The following is a 20,670-nucleotide window of genomic DNA, read 5'->3' as shown; positions in this document are numbered from 1 at the left end:
AGTCATTCTTTTCAATGCAGCATTTATTATCATTCAGTAATACTAGACACATTGTTAACTCTGGAATAGAGAGGAGTGAGGCAAAATGTCATGGTTATTGTGCAAAGTAAGATCAGACAAATTATTATAGTACTTCAGTAATTTAAATATTCATGAGGAAAAGGTGGGTAAATGTTCCAGGAAAATTTAATTGGACTAAATAGAAAGATAACCATAATAGTTGGCAACATTTTGATTAGTTAGCTCTTGAATTGTCCTTACAATATGAATGTGATATTGAAAACTTGTCCCATGTGTTTTAGGTTATTCCATTAAAAATGTATCATCCACAACTTTAATTCTTTGTAGTTTGGAATGTTGGATCAACACTTAACAAGTCTTTTTCCTGGCCAAATGTTAAGAACTTTAAGCTTATTAAACTATAGCAGATTCAGGAACCCATAAACTCTGTTTGAGATCCATAAAGCTGATTGAAATACAAAATGCTTTAATTTTTTCAGCATAGTGGCACACTATATATTCAAATAGATAACAGAGGGACAAATTTATACTTAATCAGATCTGTATTCTTCTCCTCACTTATTTACTTCTAGCTAAAGGTTTATAGAACTGTTTGCCCAGAATGCAAAACTTGCATGATGATGCCATAATACCAATTTAGAAACCAAGGGGCATTTTGGCTATGTTAATATTTGTGCTTATTCTCACAGAAACCCCCACCTAATAATAGATATGTGGCTTGCTCACAGCCTAGCCCTGCTAAACTTTTATTGCTTCCTATAGTATGTTCCTGCTGTCTTCTTTCTTGGAGATATTCATTACATGGCTATGAAAGAAATGAACGAACAAAATTATTGCTCTCTTGCTGACACATGGAACCAGACTGCCTGTCTTTATCTAATCCTAGGTGTTGAAGACAGTGGAAATCTCTGTTGGTTCACACTATTCAAGCAGTAAATAGAAAGTGGTGGGAATAAGTGAGTTGCTTTGTAGTGGAATAGGTAGCAGGGGATCATTTTTCAGTTTGAATTTCACTAAAAGCTCCTATATAATAATATAAATAATACAATGTATTTTTTTTTAATTTGTGTTGTCAGTTCTTCATAAAACTTTTCACACTTTGTCCCTTCCAGGGTTAGAATTATCTGATTTAACCTGCCATTTCCTTCTGGGTGAATTTAAAAATAAAAATAGCCAAATTATATTGATTAGGCCTTTTTTAACCTTTTTCAGGACCTCTCTGACCATCCTGCTAGTTTTATGTTTGTTCCTATGGCCACCTGGATCACATGCTTCAGTCAGTTACAAGCCCAACATTGTACTGATACTGGCCGATGATCTTGGCATTGGAGATGTAGGCTGCTATGGAAATGATACTATAAGGTAAAGGATTTAAGCATAGTAATCAAAGTTGTTAATTTACTTTTTTATTGTAAAAATGTCATAGCCTGTCCAATTCCTCCTCTGCTGAGCCACTTGCTGGCAGAAGGACAGGATTCCCTGCTGGTGTCACCAGCAGTAGGTTAGAGGTACTAACTGGACCATCTCTCTTGCAGCACTATAAGAGCCTCACAGTGATATAGTCTGTTAGCAATGGCTATGTTTATTGTCAGTTATTTATCAATAACAATTCTTTTGTGTTCTTTTGGACCTGATTTTTAGAAATGCTAAGCACCCACACCGCCAACAGAAGTCACTGGGGGTGGTTGGTGAGCAGTCCCTCTAAAAACAAGTCCTCATTGCATTTGTATAAGTTTGGGTGATTTTTTTTCTGACTCTCAGATTAAAAAAAAATTAAACATGAAAATGAAATAAAGAAAAGGAGAAATAAATGTTCCTTATGCTCCTAAAGGCAGCCAGTTGAGAATGTTTAAGGAGTTAATTAATATTAACAAAATGGAAGGTAATAATAATGTGCTGATTTTTTTCCATCCCATTTCTGTCGGCTTTATATGTGGTTGTTTCAGCAGAGAACCAATCCTGAAGTCCTCCCTTGGGCAAAACTCACATTGACTTCAATGAGAATTTTGCATGAGCGAGGACAATCTGCCTTTTGTGAAGAGTTCTGCATAAAGAATGATGCTATGATAGTGCCAGGTGTCTTTCTACCATAAGAGTAGGGCAACATAATTATTTTTTTGGAAAAAAAAATTCACAACCTTCAGCCTCCCACCATGTATTACATTGTCACCTGCTATTTCCATTAACCAGCAGGTTTCTGTCATTTCCTCAGTAAGGCTGTGTTCCTGCGAGCTGGCGCACAGCGATGGGCCCCTGCAGCCACAGAGCCCTAGTGGCCTCCATGTGGCTGTGCACCAGCGTGAAGATACACCTGCATGGAACTGCTTGTAGGGATGGGGTCTACGCTTGGGAATTAGTCACTTGAAAAAGTCCAAACAATTGTAATGACCAGACTAAGAGAGAGAAATAAAAAATCCATTATCCTAATTATGGCAGAGGAAATAGCCAATGGCTAACTTTAGTAGAGAGCTCAGGAAACGCTTATTAGGTTTTCCAATTTTTTTTTAAAAAAGGAAGAAATATAGTACACAACACTGCTAATCACTGTTAGCTGACAGACCTCTGTAATGATATTTGGTTGTGTTGGTTTTCTTTTTAGGACCCCTAATATTGACCATCTGGCAAAGGAAGGAGTGAAACTTACTCAGCACATTGCTGCGGCTCCACTTTGCACCCCTAGCAGAGCTGCTTTCCTGACTGGTAGATACCCCATCAGATCAGGTTTGGACCTGTTTCATGGTGCAGTGCCATCTTAGCAAGATATCTTAGCTTTTAAACATCTAGGCCAAAGGGACCATTATGATCATCTAGTCTGACCTCCTGCACATTGCAGACCACAGAACCTTGCTCACCCATTTCTGTATTAGACCTCTGGCTGAGTTACTGAAATCCTCAAATCATGATTTAAAGACTTCAAGTTACAGAGAATCCACCATTTACTCCAGTATAAACCTGCAAGTGACCTGTGCCCCATGTTGCAGAGGAAGGCAAAAACCCACCAGGGTCTCTGCCAATCTGATCCAGGGGAAAATTCCTTCCCAACCTCAAATATCAGTTGGACTCTGAGCATTTTGGCAAAACCCAACAGCCAGACACCTGAGACAGAATTTTCTATAGTAACTTGGAGCCCTCTTCGTCTAGTGTCCCATCACCAGCTGCTGGGGATATTTGCTTATTTTATGTTATAATTATTGCAGCATGGATCCATTCATCCCTGCCTCTGCACAGCACAGAAAAGAGCACTGATGTAGCTATCACGAAAGGAGGCTAGGAGGTGCAAACAGATGGGAGCAGCAGCTATGATGTCCCCCATTGAATTGCCACCAGAAGCTTCTCCACATGGGCAATGCACTTTTGAAGGTTCATAGATATTTAACAGATGTTGCTGGCCCATATGAAAGGCAGTGGGGTAGAAAATAAACAGTCATTCCTGGCAGCAGCTTCCCCTCAGACTAGTATATTTTGTGGCACAAAAGATCATGGAATAATGCTGCTCTGTAATAGTGATGCCAATAGTAATGTTTTGCTATAAAGTTGCTAAATCTCAACAATTTATAGCACAGTGCTCAAATGGCTAAAGGTTTCTTAAACCCAGTTTACCTTTGTCCTAAACTCTAAAGAGAAATACCTGCAATCGTAATGTAATGGCAAGTAAGTGCATGTAGGCAATATACTCAGACTAGTTTCATTCCCTCTGGTCAAAAAACAGGAATGACAAACATGCAAGACAAATGTCAGTAACCTATAATTCTGTAACTGTGTTATAATTCACCCAAACCACACAACAGTAATCAATTTGACAGAAGCATTCTTTTCTGTCCTGATGATGCAAGTTGTAGGGATGAAAAACAAATAGTTATGCAAGCTTCTAGATTGCAATTCCCTAGTCATTGCACTACAGCAAATTATTTCAGTGAGTATCCCAGGGAGTTTGAACCTAATATGCTGCCCCACTTTCACCCTTAACCTCCCATTGAGATCAATGGGAATTGTGCACACACATCTACAGTCTAGTCTGTGTTCCTATATCACAGTGCAGAACCCGTAAAGTCTGGATGATATTGTAATATATAATAGCCGTTATATTAGTGGCCCATTTCAGTCTTCCAAAAACTTGACATTTGACTTATGTTTGACCATCTCCATGCCCTGTTGTGTTTACAGCTTTCCTCTTTTTCCCATCATCAAACATTCACTCAGATCTACAACTTTGGCTTCTAAAAATCTGTAAAAAAAAATTTTCCTATGTTTTCCAAGTCCTGCTGCAAATAATGATTAAAAGGTAGAAGGAAAACATCACACACATCTGTGTGAGGTTCAAATGAGAAATTGGTAATAAAGAAGCAAGAGTTTACATCTCTCCATTCTTCACCCAGAGATTAATTTATCTTCACTGGGGCTTAACCAGACAACATAGGCTAGATTCTTAGCTGGTGTAAATAAGCACCACACTATTAAAGTCAGTGAAGCTATGCTGATTTACATCAGCTGAGGATCTGGTCCCAAGAATGTAAGTATGTTTTCTAGTGGCCTGCTAATTATTCAGTTATTGGAGGCGGGGGGAGAAAGACAATGGAAAGATACAAAAAGTTGATTATTGAGTCTAGCAAGTGTTGACTGTGCAGACAAGAGAGCTCTAGTGAGCTATTATAAAAACAATTTGCTTTTGACTAAAGCACCCTCATTGCTGTGTTTAGTACTTTTAAAAACTGTGTATTATAGGTATGGATGCCACTAATGACTATCGTGTTATTCAGTGGGCTGGGGCCTCAGGAGGGCTCCCTCCAAATGAAACCACTTTTGCCAAGATACTACAGCAGCAAGGCTACATCACCGGACTAATAGGTATGTAGAATCAATATTGGTTGAGTAAAAAGTATGAGCTGACCACTTAGCACTGAAATACTTCATTGTGAGGAGACTGATCAATTCTCAGTTTTAATGTTTATGACATCATATCATATAAGTTCCCTTGTGTCAGTGTCAAACTGTCTGGAGCGGCTCACAAGCATGAGTGCCAACCTCAGGGCAAACTGATAGGAACAGGGCACAAAATCAAACTGACTGTATGTTCTATAATTAGATTTCACCAACCAAGTATCAAATGTGACCTCCTAAAGCCTTATAGCACCCTTAACATGGAGTCACAGACAGTCCCCCTTTGGGCATTCCAATCTATCTTGATACCCAAGCAAGCCTGCCTTTGTAACAGATGGCCCTTTACACCAAAAACCACATCAGTATTCAGGTTATTCCCAGTCCCGAAGAACCAGTCACTTACCCCAGGTCAACTGCACCTCCAATCTCAAATCAAAGATAGCATGTGTAGCCAATTGTGTAATAAACTAACTAAAGGTTTATTAACTAAGAAAAAGAAATACGAGTTATTTATGCAGTTAAAGCTGGTAAACTTACACCCACAAATGAGTTAATCAAGTTTCAAAAGATAAAAGACGCTTCTATAATAAGCAAGGTTTTATGTCTTTAGGGCAAACCGAAGCCAAGCAGCTTGGGGATCTCTTGCTTATGTTTAGGAATCTTTGCCTCTCAGAATCCAGGCAGCATAAAGATAACAGTTACTCCTTAACAGGCATTTTTACTCCCTTCCCCCAGGGTTCAAGATGTGATGGGAGGAAGGCTTGTGCACATACCCTCTTCATAGGGGGTGGGGAAGCAATCAACAAAGCCTTTTGTCTACAATGACCTGTCTGACTTTCTTTTGCTGGGGAGGAGATAACATCTTTTGTGGTAAACTGGCATTTCACACTTGGTAATACTTCTTCCCTGACTGTGGCGGGATTTACAGTTTTAGCAAACATTTAAACATTCCCTTAGAACACGGATTGGCAACCTTTTGGCATGCAACCTTTTGGCATGCAGCCCATGGGGCCAGGACAGGGCCAGGGCTCGGGCCAAGGCTGGGGGGGCCGGAGCGCTCGGCCGAGACCAGGCCGGGGCTGGGAAGCTTGACTGGGACGCTTGGCTGGGGCCAGGCCTGGGGCCAGGGCCGGGCCAGAGCTGCTTGGCCGGGGCCGGGTTCCAGCTGGAGCCGCTCGGCTGGGGCCAGGGCTGGGTAGGGATCCCGGCCGAAGCCTGGACCGGAGCCGCTCGGCTGGGGCCGGCATTGGCACTGTGGAGTCCTAGCTGGGCCAGGCTGGTGCCGCGGGGCCCGAGCCAGGGGCACATGGCTGGGGCCGGGACCGCGCTGGGGTGCTCTGCTGGGGCCAGGCCGGGGCTGTGGGGGCCAGGCCGGAGAGAACCGCTCAGCAGGGGCTGGAGCCGGGCTGGAGGGAGCCGCTCAGCCAGACTGGGCAGGGCCTCACTGCGCCTCCCTGGAGCCCTCCTCATGCTCCCCGCCCGCCTCAGCTTACCTGCCTCCTGCTTCTTTCAGGCTTCCTGTGAACATCTGATTTGCGGGAAGCAGGGGACGGGGAGGATAAGGGGGGCGGAGCATTCAGGGGAGGAGGGGGATGTGAGCTGGAGCCAGGGGCAGGGTGGACAGCTGCCCGAGCCTTTGTTAAATAAAGCCCTTTTTAGAACCAGTTGTCCTGCAACAACCAGTTCTAAAAGGGCTTCTAAATTTAACAGCTGGTTTCTGCGAACCGGTGGGAACCGGCTCCAGCTCACCCCTGGCCACGTGCCAAAGGTTGCCAATCTCTGCCTTAGAACATGGGATACAGATACTACAGGTAGAATTAATGCATGTAGCATTCTACAAGCATTCCATAAAGTCTAAACACATTCTTGTAACTCTAATATCTATTTTAACAACATTAACACACAAGTGAGGGAGACTCTTTTCCAGCTGTGCATTTGTCAGTGTTCAGTGAGGCCTGAGACCTTGGCATGACCTGGCACCAGATACATCCTGTAGTCACTAGTTCTGCACCAAATAAACTGTTCCAGTTAGAAAGACATTCAGCTGGAAAGAATAAATGATACTGATGATATGCTCACCTTTAATATAGAACTGTATCACACCCAACCACAAGCACTTGTCCAAGATCTAACTGTCCATGCATTCATTTAAATAGACCTTGCAAGATTACTGTACCAGTAATAGTGCTATCTAGTGATTTCCAATAATATTACATTAACATGTACAAATGAGTTACATTTTGAGCCTGTGCCTTTAGATTTTAGACACTTTGGGCCAGAAGCATAGCTGATATAAATTGACACAGCTCCAATTGAAAGCAACGGATCTAAGCCAATTTACACCATCTGAGGATTTGGCCCTTCACATATAGTGGTACCATGAGTTAAGATTATTCAAAAGTTACAGTATACTACATTGTACTTGAACAAGTGTTCAATACAGCCCAGATAAAACATCCTTTTACGGGATTAATAAAGATGTCAGTTTCATTTGTACCTGTCTAATTGTGCCACTCAGTTTTCATAAGGCAACTTGCTAAAACAACTATTCACTTTTTAGTCATGACCTGAAATAGTATTTCCCCAAATGGTTCATCTAACCTCCAGCACCACACGGGCCATGTCTGAAAAAGCATAAACAGAGAATTTTCAAGACTGAATTTCCAGAGGACTCAACCCAACCTAATATGGATGCCTAAGTCTGGGCAGCCAAAAACTCTGGCCTACATATACAAAATAGCATTTACACACATAAATTAAACATCTGCTATCTAATGTGCATGCACAAGTTGATTTGTGTACATTCAAAATCTAATACAAAAATTAGCAGAAGATATTGAAATTGTAGTCCTTAAGGAATTAGAAAACAGGTTAATAAGAACAATTTTTCTCCCTCCTCCCAGTGTAAACAGGTGTAACACAGGGAATCTTCATTTTCCTTGTGATACATGAGGGAAAATGCTGTAGTTGTTTCAGAATTTTCATAAACATCACATTTGACGCTGCCTAGTGCTTCCACTTGGCTTCAGTATTGAATCACTGACATAAACCATATACAGTTTCTTGTACTTCATCATAGACATTATCCCTTAGGGAGCCCATGGCATTTCATTCCGAGGATTTAGATGGCAGAGTGTGTTCACTTTTTGCCTGTGGGTGCCCAAGTTTGAGTTCCAACATAGACATCAAAAGCATCATATAATTGAGCAAGACTGCAGTCTTTGTTGAACAGAGTCCAGGGGTCATAAGCAGCATTGGCAATAAATAGCAGGATTGAAGTGCATGACCATTAAGTAAGGCATCTTGCACAGTTCCTGCCCACATTACATTTAGCTGGGCACTAAATTAACTCACAATTTCTTTTAAGATGTGTACCACAACTTTGTATTTTCTAATTGTCTAAAGGCTGCATATTTTGTCTCTCTTTAAAATTGAAATGGGTTTAACTGCAGAGCAAAAGCAGCTATTAAATGATCAGCAATGTGATTTGAGGACAATATTTTTGTTAAAAGCGTCTGAATTGTCTTTCACAATGTTGCTTACTGCATGTCTGCCAAAAACTTATTTCTCTTATTTATATGTTTTACTCTCTATGGGCCTGTTTTTTTTTTTCAAGAGAATCTGTGAACCCACACTACTATTAACTTCAGCTAAAGATTTGAGCATTCAACAGTTTTGAAATTCAGTCCCATTATATCTGTGGGACTGTATTTACAGACAGTATGCCTATATTTTCATCACAAAGTGGAAATGATCATGGTGTATTGGGAAATACCTTGACTATAGGGTTACAAGACAGTAAGTGTGAAAAATCGGGATGGGGGAGAGGGGGTAATAGGATCCTATATAAGAAAAATACCCTAAAATCAGGACATCTGGTCACCCTACTTGAGTATTTGGCTGAGGGCAATTCAGACTTCCTGATCAGAGTGTTTACCCACCTATTAATCATTTTATATCTGCATCTAGTAAGGAGTCTGCATCCTTTTTTCTCAGATATAGACCTTTTGGTTGTGATCCTTGCTCGTGTCAGCTCACTATTAGAATACTAGAGTGCTCTTTGCATGCGGCTAAACTTTTAAATCCAATTGCAATCTGAAGTTAGTGTGCCACTAGTAATTCACGGGGCCACTTGTTTAGCAAAATTCTTGCTCTAAGTCCATGACTCTTGTGCTCCATAGTTGGGGTTGGTTGTGCATGGATTCCAAAGTGGAATTCAAGATATTGTTTTTGATCCATGACATTGAAATGGCCTACCGGATGGGCTAGAACTTCCCCCTGTATCACACCTGAGATCAGCAGTGGCACCCGAGGAACTCTCTTAATATAGATGAAAGGGAGTGGCTGGCCCCTTGGTTTTGGAATTCACAGTCCCCATATCTTGGTTCAAACCATCTTGAATTTAGTGATCTTCTGAGTATGCGGCAAAGCCCATCTGTTTGGGTGGGCCCTTGCGGGAAGATTGAGCTGGATTGCGGTGTAGCCTTTTTCTCAGAGTAATGATTATATATTACGGGAGAGGAGTGCCTGTTGTTTTGTTTCATGATAGCTTTATTATTTCAGTTGGAAAGAGTATCTAGAGCTTGGACAGGTACCATAAACTAGTATTTCTTTATGCCCATTCACTGTATATATCCTCATCACTAAAGCTATTTACATCCAATATAGGGTTTACATTGATATCTCCAGCATCTCATGGCTTGATTGGCAGATAGCCAGAAAAGATGTCACTTTCACTGGTAAAAGGGGTCTTGAGCCCATTTCACTTTATAATTGGCTCCATATTTATATCCAGATCACACCCTATCATTTTGTAACCCACACATCATCTGACTTTCTACATAGATCTACTGCTACACTGTTCTAAGTTTTCCAGAACAATAACCTACTTCATTCATTATGTTGGCTTTCTAGAGGGTACAGAGGCAAGAGGACAATGTTGTTTCAGCCTGTGTAACAAAAGGACTTCTCTTCCCTTTTTCATAGCTGGCAGAAGTCCAAGAATGCTAGATATTTTCTGCCTTGCCCTTTAAATCCTGGCTGTTCTCAATTACTGGATCCTATTTTAGGGCCTATGAATAGGGCCTAAACCGATCCAAGCAAGAGGGACTGTGTACCCAAGCAGAATCCCAATGGTTTCAGAGGGACCTGTGAGAGTGTAAAGACTCGGCCTCTTGGACCAGATTACATAATATGGGCCTATATTGTAGGAGGAAAAAGAAATTTTATTAGTGAGATGGTTTTTGCTTTTTGTCCTCATGAGAGCAGAATATTTTAAATGATTGTATTGTAACTTTATATTTAAAAATATATATATTTTCAGGGAAGTGGCATCAAGGTGTGAACTGTGAATCCCGCAACGACTACTGTCATCACCCTTTAAACCATGGGTTTGATTATTTTTATGGCATGCCATTTAGTCTAATGAATGACTGTCAAATAACACAACCTCCAGAGAAGGACAGAGTCTTGAGAACCAAACTCTGGCTTTACTCTCAGACAATTGGCCTTGCTGTACTCACACTTGCAATAGCAAGACTTACTGGCTTGGTCTCAGTCACCTGGAAAATAATCACCTGCTTTGCTTGGTTTGGTTTTTTGTTCTTTGCATCCTGGTTCTCGAGTTATGGATTCATAAGATATTGGGACTGCATTATGATGCGAAACCATGAAATTACTGAACAGCCAATGGTGGTAGAAAGAACTACATCCCTTATATTGAGGGAGGCCGTTTCTTTTATTGAAAGGTAAAATACATTTCATTTTGACCATATTTATTTTAGTTCTTGAATATCTCACTACATTGTTTAATTATCTAATTGATTGATCGATTAGTTTTTATATAATGCTTTCAAATGTAAAGCCCTCTATATGTAATTATTATCTTGACTCCAAAAGTTAAAGTCATAGACATAGAGTTTAAAGTCAGAGAGCACCACCAAATCACCTTGTCTGACCTCCGGCATATCATAGATCACTAACCACCCCCCCAACACCAAACTAACAACCAGTATTAGATCAAAGTATTACAGTCCTTGGAAGACTAAACTTTTGCATGGCACAGGCACGGAACAGGAGGGAGTGAGGTGCACCAATTCCTGAGGTTCTTGCAATGGCAGGGAATTGATTTAATGAGGTATACCAAGATTATTCTAGCAAGTGACCCGTGCCCCTTGCTTCAAAGGAAGGTGAAAACTCCCAAGGTTTGCCAGTCTGACCTGAAGGAAAAATGCCATATGTTGGGTCAGGAAGGAATCAATGAGATCCTGAGCATATGAGCAAGACTCATCAGACAAACACCTGAAATAAAAATATTCTCAATACTATATTAAAGTACTGCCCACCCCGTTCAATATCCTATCTCTGCTCAGGGCTATCTCTGAGGTTTCAGAGGAAGGAGACAAAATATACACACATACTGAGGTAGGGGGAGAGGGATTCCCTTCCTGACCCTTACTGGTAAGCAGTTGAAGCCCTGAGGCATGAGATTTTAGGAACATAAGACACAGGTTAGAAGGGATCTCCAGGCTGCCAAGACCAGTCCACCCCCACAGGCTACCCAGTCATGCAATCCTATTCATAAATGTGTCCACCTCTTTCTTAAAACCGATTAGATTATTTGCTTCTTCAACTTCAATTGAGAGGCTGGCTCAAAACCTTACTCTTCTAATAGTTAGAAACCTTCTTCTAATTTCCAGCATGAATTTATTCATAGCCAGTTTGTATCCATTTGTTCTTGTGCCAACATTTTCCTTTTAAGTTAAGGCTGCCTGAAGGTTTTCCTTATAATTTACTGTTTTCAGGAACTCTGAACTTTTCAAAATTTTCAACTTTTGGACAGAAAATTTCCAGACTCTGTTTATAGAATTAGTTTTTGTTCTCATGAGACCAGACTATTTTAAATGATTGCAGCTCACCTCAGCTACTGAGCTATATTGGTGCTTCAACCTAGATGGAGCTACCATAAGGTAGGTGCATAACTGTTCAGAAGACCTTTCCCAGAGAGTAGTTATCAGTGGTCTACAGTCATGCTGGAAGGGCATAACGAGTGGGGTCCCAGCAGGGATCTGTTCAATATCTTCATCAATGATTTAGCTAATGACATAGAGAGTACACTTATAAAGTTTGCAGATGATACCAAGCTGGGTGAGGTTGCAAGTGCTTTGGGGGATAGGATTAAAATTCAAAATGATCTGGACACAGTCTGAAGTAAATAGGATGAAATTCAATAAGCACAAATGCAAAGTACTCCATTTAGGAAGGAAAATCAGTTGCACACATACAAAATGGGAAATGACTGCCTAAGAAGGAGTACTGTGGAAAGGAATCTGGGGGTCATAGTGGCCCACAAGCTAAATATAAATATGAGTCAACAGTGTAATGCTGTTGCAAAAAAAAGTGAACATATTCTGGGATGTATTAGCAGGAGTGTTGTAAGCAAGACACGAGAAGTAATTATTCTGCTCTACTCCGCACTATTAGGCCTCAGCCAGAATATTGTGTTCACTTCTGGATGTCACATTTCAGGAAAGATGTGGTCAAATTGGAGAAAGTCCAGGGAAGAGCAACAATAATGATTAAAGGTTTAGAAAATATGACCTATGAGGGAAGATTGAAAAAATTGGGTTTGTCTAGTCTGGAAAAGAGAAGACTGAGGGGGACATAACAGTTTTCCAGTACATAAAAGGTTGTTACAAGGAGGAGGGAGAAAAGTTGTTCTTCTTAACCTCTGAGGATAGGACAAAAAGCAATGGGCTTAAATTGCAGCAAGGGAGGTTTAGGTTGGTCATTAGGAAAAGACTTCCTAACTGCTAGGATGGTTAAGCACTGGAATAAATGGCCTAGGGAGATTGTGGAATCTCCATCACTGGAGATTTTTAAGAGCAAGTTGGACAAACACATGTCAGAGATAGGCTAGATAATACTTAGTCCTGCCATGATTGCAGGGGACTGGACTAGATGACCTCTCAAGGTCCCTTCCAGTCCTATAATTCTATGATTTCACAGAAACTAACCCCATAAACTTCTAGTTACTGAAACATAAGCCAAATTAATATGACAGACTACCTTCGCAAAAGAGTTGTGACTTGAACTTTAAAAAAAGTAAAGTATGTGTATAAATTAAGGAACTTTGCAAGGAAATGACGACAGATTAATTCTTTTAAAGAAACAAGCATGGGCCGTTCCTCCTCTTTGTTTCCTTTCTACATGTCCACACACCCCTCATCACCACGGAGTTGTTTCTTGGGAAGAGCAGGTATGGCTTATATGGAGATAATGTAGAGGAGATGGACTGGATGGTGGGTAAGTTGATTTAACAAACGATACTTGCTCTAACAACCTAACACACAATTAAAATGCTCACAACATTCATAAAGGAGAGTCATTGTTTCTGATTATACTGTGGTAGTCTGCTGCTGAGGGCTCATCTACACAAGCCATTACTGTGCGGTGAGCTCTCCACCAGGCAGTTGTCTGTGCTGATCCAGCTGCTATGCACTAACCGTTCCCTAATGCATCTGGCAATCTGACCCATACTGACTATGGACTGTCTATTGATGTACTCTTGATTCAAATTGCAATATGTCAGTGTGGCCTAGGAAATGTTCATTGCATAGCAGCAGGGTCTACACAGACAGCTAATGCATAGCATACTGGAGAGCTGTAGATTTACACCTCTGCTAGCTGCACAGTCAGTGTTTGTGTAGATGTGCCCTCAAATTGTAAGGTCTCCAAGACAGGGACCATCTTTTTGCTCGGTGTTTGTCCTGCACCTACCACAACAGAGTCCTGATCCATGACTAGGGTTCATAGGCACTACTACTACTACTAATAATAATAATTAATAATTATAATAATGGGCTAATGGTACGTTATAACTTTCCTTTGCATTTAAAAATTGTCAATGAAATCACAAGCAAAGGTTCGGATCTCACGAACACTTCAATACATGCTTATCTTTACCTGCTCAAGGAGTCCACTTGAGCTCAGTGGGTCTACTCACATGCTTAAAGTTCAGTGTGTGTATATTTGTAGGACTGGAGCCAAAATTTGTTTTGCTAGTCCTAGCTCTGTTTTTGTTTCTTGGTACATTCTTATCACTATTTTTATTTACAGGCAGGATCCTGGATGCTATTGATAAGAAAGGTTTGAAAAATACCACACTCACATACTTTTCCTCTGACCATGGTGGGTTCTTGGAAGCTCAAGGAGGAAAAGCCCAATTAGGTGGCTGGAATGGAATATACAAAGGTGAGGATTGTTATCCAGAGTAAATTCCTTAAATATGCAAATTGTCTTCCTGATATAATCAACAGAGTATTTAATGGTACCATAGGCAGCAAGTAAGTAATCAAATCATATTTATTAAAATAGCATTTTAGCGTTAGGCCATAATGCATAGCAAAGGCATATTGTAAAATCAACAGTGCTCCATAAAACAGATACAAATTTTAAAAAGTCAAAAATTGAAAACACAAGATTAACCCTTCTCCCAAAATCAATTACTCCTTTAAACTCATACCCCTGAAACGATATACAGAAATAACATAACAAGGATTAAAGTTCTAGGTCATAAAGATTAAAGATCTAGGCCTCATCTACTTTCTTTGTCTTCTGACCAGGCAAATATGGCAGCAGCCCATATAATCTAGAAATTTCTCCCCCTAAAAATTAATCCAGTATTTGAGCTGGTGTGGTAAAAAGCATCTGAGCCAGGAATGTGGCTAACATTTATTTCCAGGTGACAAGAAAGTAGACAGCATAGTAAATCTTTGACCTGGCCAGACCTCCTTGGCAAAGACAACTATATCTCTCAATATCAGTGTACCTCCCTTCCAAATATGCTGATTGAATGGTTTAAGAGACAACTGTAAAGGCTCTCCTTAACTTATTATTCTAAATATCCAAATATTTCTTGCAACTATGAATATTCTTTAAATGAGAAAGTCAAGGGGACATATTTGTTGGGTGAACAACTAACATCCTGTTGTCTGTAAATATTTCCTGCTTTAAACTTAAGTAAAGATTTCACACCCTTGCCTGCGGTCCTAGCCAGGTCAAGTTCTGAGAAGCCCAAGGAATGGAGAGAACAATGAACTTGCAGAAGCCAGGGGAACTTTAGGGTATGTGTCTTGGCTTGTTAAGCCTTGGAAGACACTGTAGATTCATATGCCAATAATTAATCCAAAGGCACTGATACCGAGTTGAAATTGTACGATCTCTCTATGTAAAGCAGATGGTGGGTGATTTGGGAAATGGAGCACTCTCCTTAAAGCTTTTTTTTGTTTTGCATAACCTCTAGCACATTAAAGGTTTTCCAGCTCCAAATGTCCACATTATATAATATTTGGGCATGGATTTTATCCCTGAAAACTCTAAAAGCCAGAATGATTAAATTATCCCTGTGACCCATGCAAAATAAAGCACCAGCTGCATAGAACTTAAGGCTCTCTTCTTTACCTCTTCTATAGATTTATCTCATTAGCCATTATATGTAAAAAAAATACCCAAAAAAGGTTTCAATGTTCCTATTCAATATAATAGCCCTCAATTACCCATTTAAGAAGCCTTGGTCTGTGGCCAAAGGAAATTAGTTCTGGGTCAAATTTGTTTGATTTGGAGCTCCCTTTTGTGGTCAGGTACTCCTGCTGGCAAAAAGAGCTAAAATCCTTTAACATACCCGTTAACCCCAGAAGTATATGAGGCAGCAAAATCATGGCATAAAGAAAGGCCAGTGTAAATTGGTGCAAACTTCAGGGAGGGAAACACTATACCATTTCTAAAATCATCACAACTTCATTAGTGTAAACATGAAATAGGAAAGGGGCCAATAAACAACTTTGGACTCCCTAGTGATGTTGATAGGGTCAGTTAGCTCATCTCATTACCATATCCTACCTTTGGCCACCATTTGGCTACAAAGATCTCTCAGAGGAGAGATAGCCAAAGAGCTATGACAGCCCTCACAAGTTTATCCCAGAGATGACCTCTATCAAAGGAATCAAAAGCCAATTTCAGGTCAATAAGGACCACAAAAAATTCCCCCTTTTTGGGGGGCACAATATTTATGAATTAAATGAATACAGGTATGTGACAGGGTGTCCACCCACAATTAACTGCCCAGGCTGCACCTGGAGAAGGATACAGGGGGCAGGGATTTAATTAGAAGAGGCTCAGCTGGGCAGGAAGATGCAGGGTCTATATAAGCCAGGAAGCTAGCAACAGAAGGGGCTGGAAGGAAGGAGTCTCCAGTCACTCCCTGGAAGAAGGGAGGTGTGTCTGGGGTTGGAGGCAAGAAGCCTACAGTTACTCCTTGGGAGGACAGAGTGTAGCTTGGCAAGGCCAGAGAAGGGGGAGAGCCAAAGAGGTAGGCAAAGTTCAGGGGAAAAGCAGCAAGGTATGGGATAGGTCAAACCTTGCCTGTCAGTGAGAGGGCCCCTGAGAAGGGACCTGGAATAGAGGGACGGTCCAGGTCCCCCTACCAGCTGCTGATGAAGAGACACTGGTGGGGCACTGCCTGACCCTGTTTGTGAAGAGAGACTTTCCCGCCCTGGAAGGGGGAAACACATATGGTGACTTGGCCAGAGGGTTGAGTCATGAAAAGGAAGCAGCAGTTCCTGGAATAAGAGGGGTCTACAGGCTGATAGGATGATGAGAGAGACACGTCCGGGAAGGGCACGTCTGGCCAAAGCTAATCCCCAGGATGGCCAGCAGGAGATGCCACAAGCAATGAGTGCACCATTGTGACAGGGTAAAATAATTTTCAATGATAGAGCAGCCATTTCTGAAACCAGCTTGTTTCTCAGCAAATAAATTACCACTTTCTACCTTAACCCTTAATATCCACAGGAGATCTCTAGTATAGTTTAAAAATCACATGTAAAGGGCTAATTGGTTGGTAATTTATAGGCTCATTGCTGTCACCTTTTTTGTAAAGAAGCACAATATAACTGATGGACCAACATGAAGGAGAAATTCCTGTATTATTTATATTAGTAAATAATTTACTAACACAGGGGTCAGGGGCCCACAAATTTATACTGTCCTTACAAACTTGTGTTGCAATAACATCCTCCCTAGGAGCTTTGTTATGATATTGTTGGTTTATCAAAATTGTAACTTACCTGGAGATTGGAGGCCATTCTGGAAAGGAACAAAGGTTTGGGAATATGGGCTTCAATATTAACTTTAATCTTGTCATAACCCATTGCCACCAACTTCCAAAACAGAGAAGAATTTTTTTCTCTGTGGCATTGTGTTCAAATTCCTTCCAAAGGGCCTTTTGATGCTCCAACTTTTATTCAGCAATTTTCTATAGTCCCTTCTGAGGAGAACTAATTTCTTAATAGAATCAGGAGAACCATGATTTCTGATACACATTATCTGAAGCTGTTTCTTATGACCAAAGTAAGGTGACTCATAGTAGATTCTTGTATGAAAATAATCCTTTTAGTGGTCCAGTAACATTGTAGTTTAACAATAAATATTATATGTATTTCTCAATAAGTAGTATGTGAGTTTGTGCTGGATCACTAAGATTCAAAAGGTGTGTTATTTTTTTTTTCCAAAACTAACAACCCACTGGATTCAAGTTTCTCTCTGATTTTATTCTTCACTATATGTGCAACTTAATTCACCACAAATTTACAGCTTCAGAATCAGAAGTAAGACACAGTCTGTCTAAATCCATATGGGGAAAAGTGGCCAGAGAGCAGAAATTCACCTACAAGTGTTAAAGATTTCTGTCTGCTTTATAACCCACCAAAAGATCTGAGAAACAAAAACAACTTGTAATTGGAACTGTGATATAATCAATCACACTGCCCCCTTTAGGAGATGTGAATGTAAAATGACCCTCAAATCATTGCCCTCTCTGCCATTCAAAACCTCCCTATCAAAATCTACTTTAAGTCTAGTTCTCTGAGGATTTTGAGCTTCAACCTTCTTTGAATGGCTTGTAGGTCTTGAGCAATAGGGTTTAAGGCCTGGCTGTTTGGTTTCGTCTAAATAACAGAATATAGTCCAACAGGTTTTTCTTCTGTGACCTGTTCACTTATTTTGTTTAAAGGAACAGAAATTCTTTCTGGTTGTACGTTCATAGACTGTTTTCCTTTAACTTTTTCTATTGAATGGTCTCTGTCTAAGAAGAGCTCTCATATTCCAGACTTTCTTAGCCCTGCACTCACTAGTCTTTAAATTTCACCTCCACTCTCTCTTGCGAACCTAAATTGGAAAGCCTTTTTATCTTTTAAAATGTGTCTTCTGGGTAGAAAATAAAACACTGATCGTCTAGTAATACACATATGTGGTACTGCAAATTGGCTTTTGACAGTACCTTTTCCCTACTTTTTTTTTTAAACAGGACCACTGACCAATAATACTTAGAATTTCTACCCCCTTAAATCAGGGGTACTTTCATTTAGACTGGGTTGAAAAGATGAAGCAAATCAAGTCTGCTTATTAACCTAAGAGGTAGAGGAGGGATAGCAGGAATAATTTGGAAATTGTCACCACCAGGCTTGTTGTGATGGTCATAGGTCTCACACCAGGGCCATCAAGCTGTTCTAGAACAGAGCTGCTGCTAAACAATCTACTCAAATTAACAGCTAATAATGAGGAAGCCTCAGGGAAAATGCTTCCTTTAGAATTTTTGGAGTCATAAATCCCCAGGATAACCTTGAGATCAAAGAAAGATTCTTTGATTTCTGAAATATTTTTAATTCCCTGGGCTCTCTTTGTTCCCCTTTTAGTATTTATAGACCAGTCAACCTAACGTCAATAGGTGGAAAGATACTGGAACAAATTATTAAATGGTCAATTTAAGTTTAACTCACCAGTTTGTGCCAGCTTTGTCTTTAGTACTTCCCTATACTTCCCCATATCTCATTTTCAATTCTAGATTCCAAGTGCTGATGAGCCATGAAAGTAGTCTCTAACTGTACTTAGTACAAAGTATTCATGCATCTTTGCTTTGGCAAGTTTCTATTTTCTAATGCCAAAGCTGACTTCAGGTTTGCGAAGTGCTGTGGGATGATAGGCGTGGGTGGGCAGAATTGTTAGACGAGCATAATACATTCAGGTAACATAACTTCCCAAAACCTATGTGAGTTACATTAATAGTTATTATGTGTATGGTATTAATGTGGTGTATACTATGCCTAGCATATATGTATTGGCTAATACAGTTGGATCATCCAGCAGAAAGTAGGGGAGCGACTTCTCCTCTAGCAGCACCTCTAAGGCTTCTCTACTCACTTGCTGCTGCTGGAACCACTGCTCCACCTCTCCACTGCCCTCTGCACCAGCCTGGTCTTGGTATCTCACTGGCTGATCTCTCCACTACTGTAGCCTATAGGATTAAACTGCTTGTGTGTGTGTGTGTGTGTGTGTGTGTGTGTGTGTGTATAATATAGTTTATTGTAATAGGTTTATACATTTATACTAAATCTGTAATGCAAGAGACCTACAGGCCATATCCTGTATGTTAAGCTAAGGCAAAGTTAGCACATCCTATATTAAGACCTTTTACCCAGAAATGTAAAGCAGACCTATACCTTGTTACCTAAATAGATAAGTACCCATGCCTATGTCTATGACCTTTTTATCTAGACCAATAGACAATGGAGAATGGCGTGGGGGGTTTTCAATGTTGTACCCACAGACTTCACAGGTACACCACAAGGGAACTTATGTGCATATGGGCATGTCATCAATACACACAAACTACTAGCCTATGGAGTAAGCATACCCTAATATTTTGTGGTTGAGGAATGAAATTTGGGCATAGGAGGAAGGATTTCCGGCACTTGTGCCCTATAAAAGAGCTGACCCACCTCACTAGAGTGCTCCTCTCTATTATTCTCACCTACTTCCTCCACTATCTCTATCTATTCTATCTCTCTATGATGACCGCTAATATTAGTAGGCTGTACTTGTTGTTCTTAAAACGTTAAGTTTCAAGGGAACTAGGCTAAGCTTCGTTTCCCTAAGTTGTTTTCCAGGTTTGTTTATTAGGTTTTGATTTTAAGTTTGTTAGTCAAGTAAACCCTAATTTAGTTTTGATAGCTCTTAGCATTAGATATTTCTAAGCACTGCATCCCTCACTCAAGAATTGAGAAACCTGAACTGCAAGGCTGGTCCTGTGTCTCTTACCACCAGGTTATCAAGGAAAAGTGTGAGTATATTAACCAAAGCTTTGTTGCATACAATTCTATATTATCGTATGTATCTTTTGAATAGCAGTAATGCAGTTGTAACTTTGTAACTCTGAGTATTTCACCATTTACTTACTATTATTGATTTTAATAAGTCTTTAAAGCTATATCTGTCTCAGTGTGAGCTTCCTGTCATACCCCCAAGGGTCATTTGTAAATTCTGTGGAGCCTGATTCGGGACAAGAACTTTTATCTTCTGATCAAACAGATTGACAAGCCTAAAACCCATACTATTAATATTAATTATTATTGATATTAATTAATTAATTAAAATAAAATAATTGATCAATTAAATTAATATTAACACATCCTAAATCAGACTACACTACTCAAGTAATTAATCAAAGCTAGACTGCTCAAAATACTAGGAGTATAAGAGGATTTTTGTATGTGAAAGGAATTGATAAAGCTGCATCTATTTTCTTATGTTATTAAAATGTTCCCAAAAAATTCAAGGAGATATACTAGTACATAGGTAACTAGGTGATTGGATGGAATGCTTTAATTCAGAGGTCCTCAAACTGGTGCTTCATGAAGAACTGGCTGATCACATGCT

The 20,670-nt window shown here is 40.2% G+C and overlaps 1 protein-coding gene across 1 annotated transcript in view; it reads left to right on the top strand.

Moving 5' to 3' along the window:
- LOC115656007 (arylsulfatase D-like) overlaps window positions 1-20,670 on the top strand; it is a 28,438-nt gene that overhangs the window by 5,615 nt on the left and 2,153 nt on the right. Inside the window, exons 3-8 of the mRNA XM_030572185.1 lie at window positions 1,234-1,383; window positions 2,621-2,742; window positions 4,744-4,866; window positions 10,223-10,646; window positions 13,067-13,203; window positions 14,017-14,151. Coding sequence (XP_030428045.1) covers window positions 1,234-1,383; window positions 2,621-2,742; window positions 4,744-4,866; window positions 10,223-10,646; window positions 13,067-13,203; window positions 14,017-14,151 — 1,091 coding nt within the window. The remainder of the gene's footprint in view (window positions 1-1,233; window positions 1,384-2,620; window positions 2,743-4,743; window positions 4,867-10,222; window positions 10,647-13,066; window positions 13,204-14,016; window positions 14,152-20,670) is intronic.

The sequence above is a fragment of the Gopherus evgoodei genome, chromosome 1 (genome assembly GCF_007399415.2).
Source record: "Gopherus evgoodei ecotype Sinaloan lineage chromosome 1, rGopEvg1_v1.p, whole genome shotgun sequence".
In the NCBI taxonomy this organism is placed as follows: Eukaryota; Metazoa; Chordata; order Testudines; family Testudinidae; genus Gopherus; species Gopherus evgoodei.
This window is presented reverse-complemented; position numbering and strand designations above follow the sequence as displayed.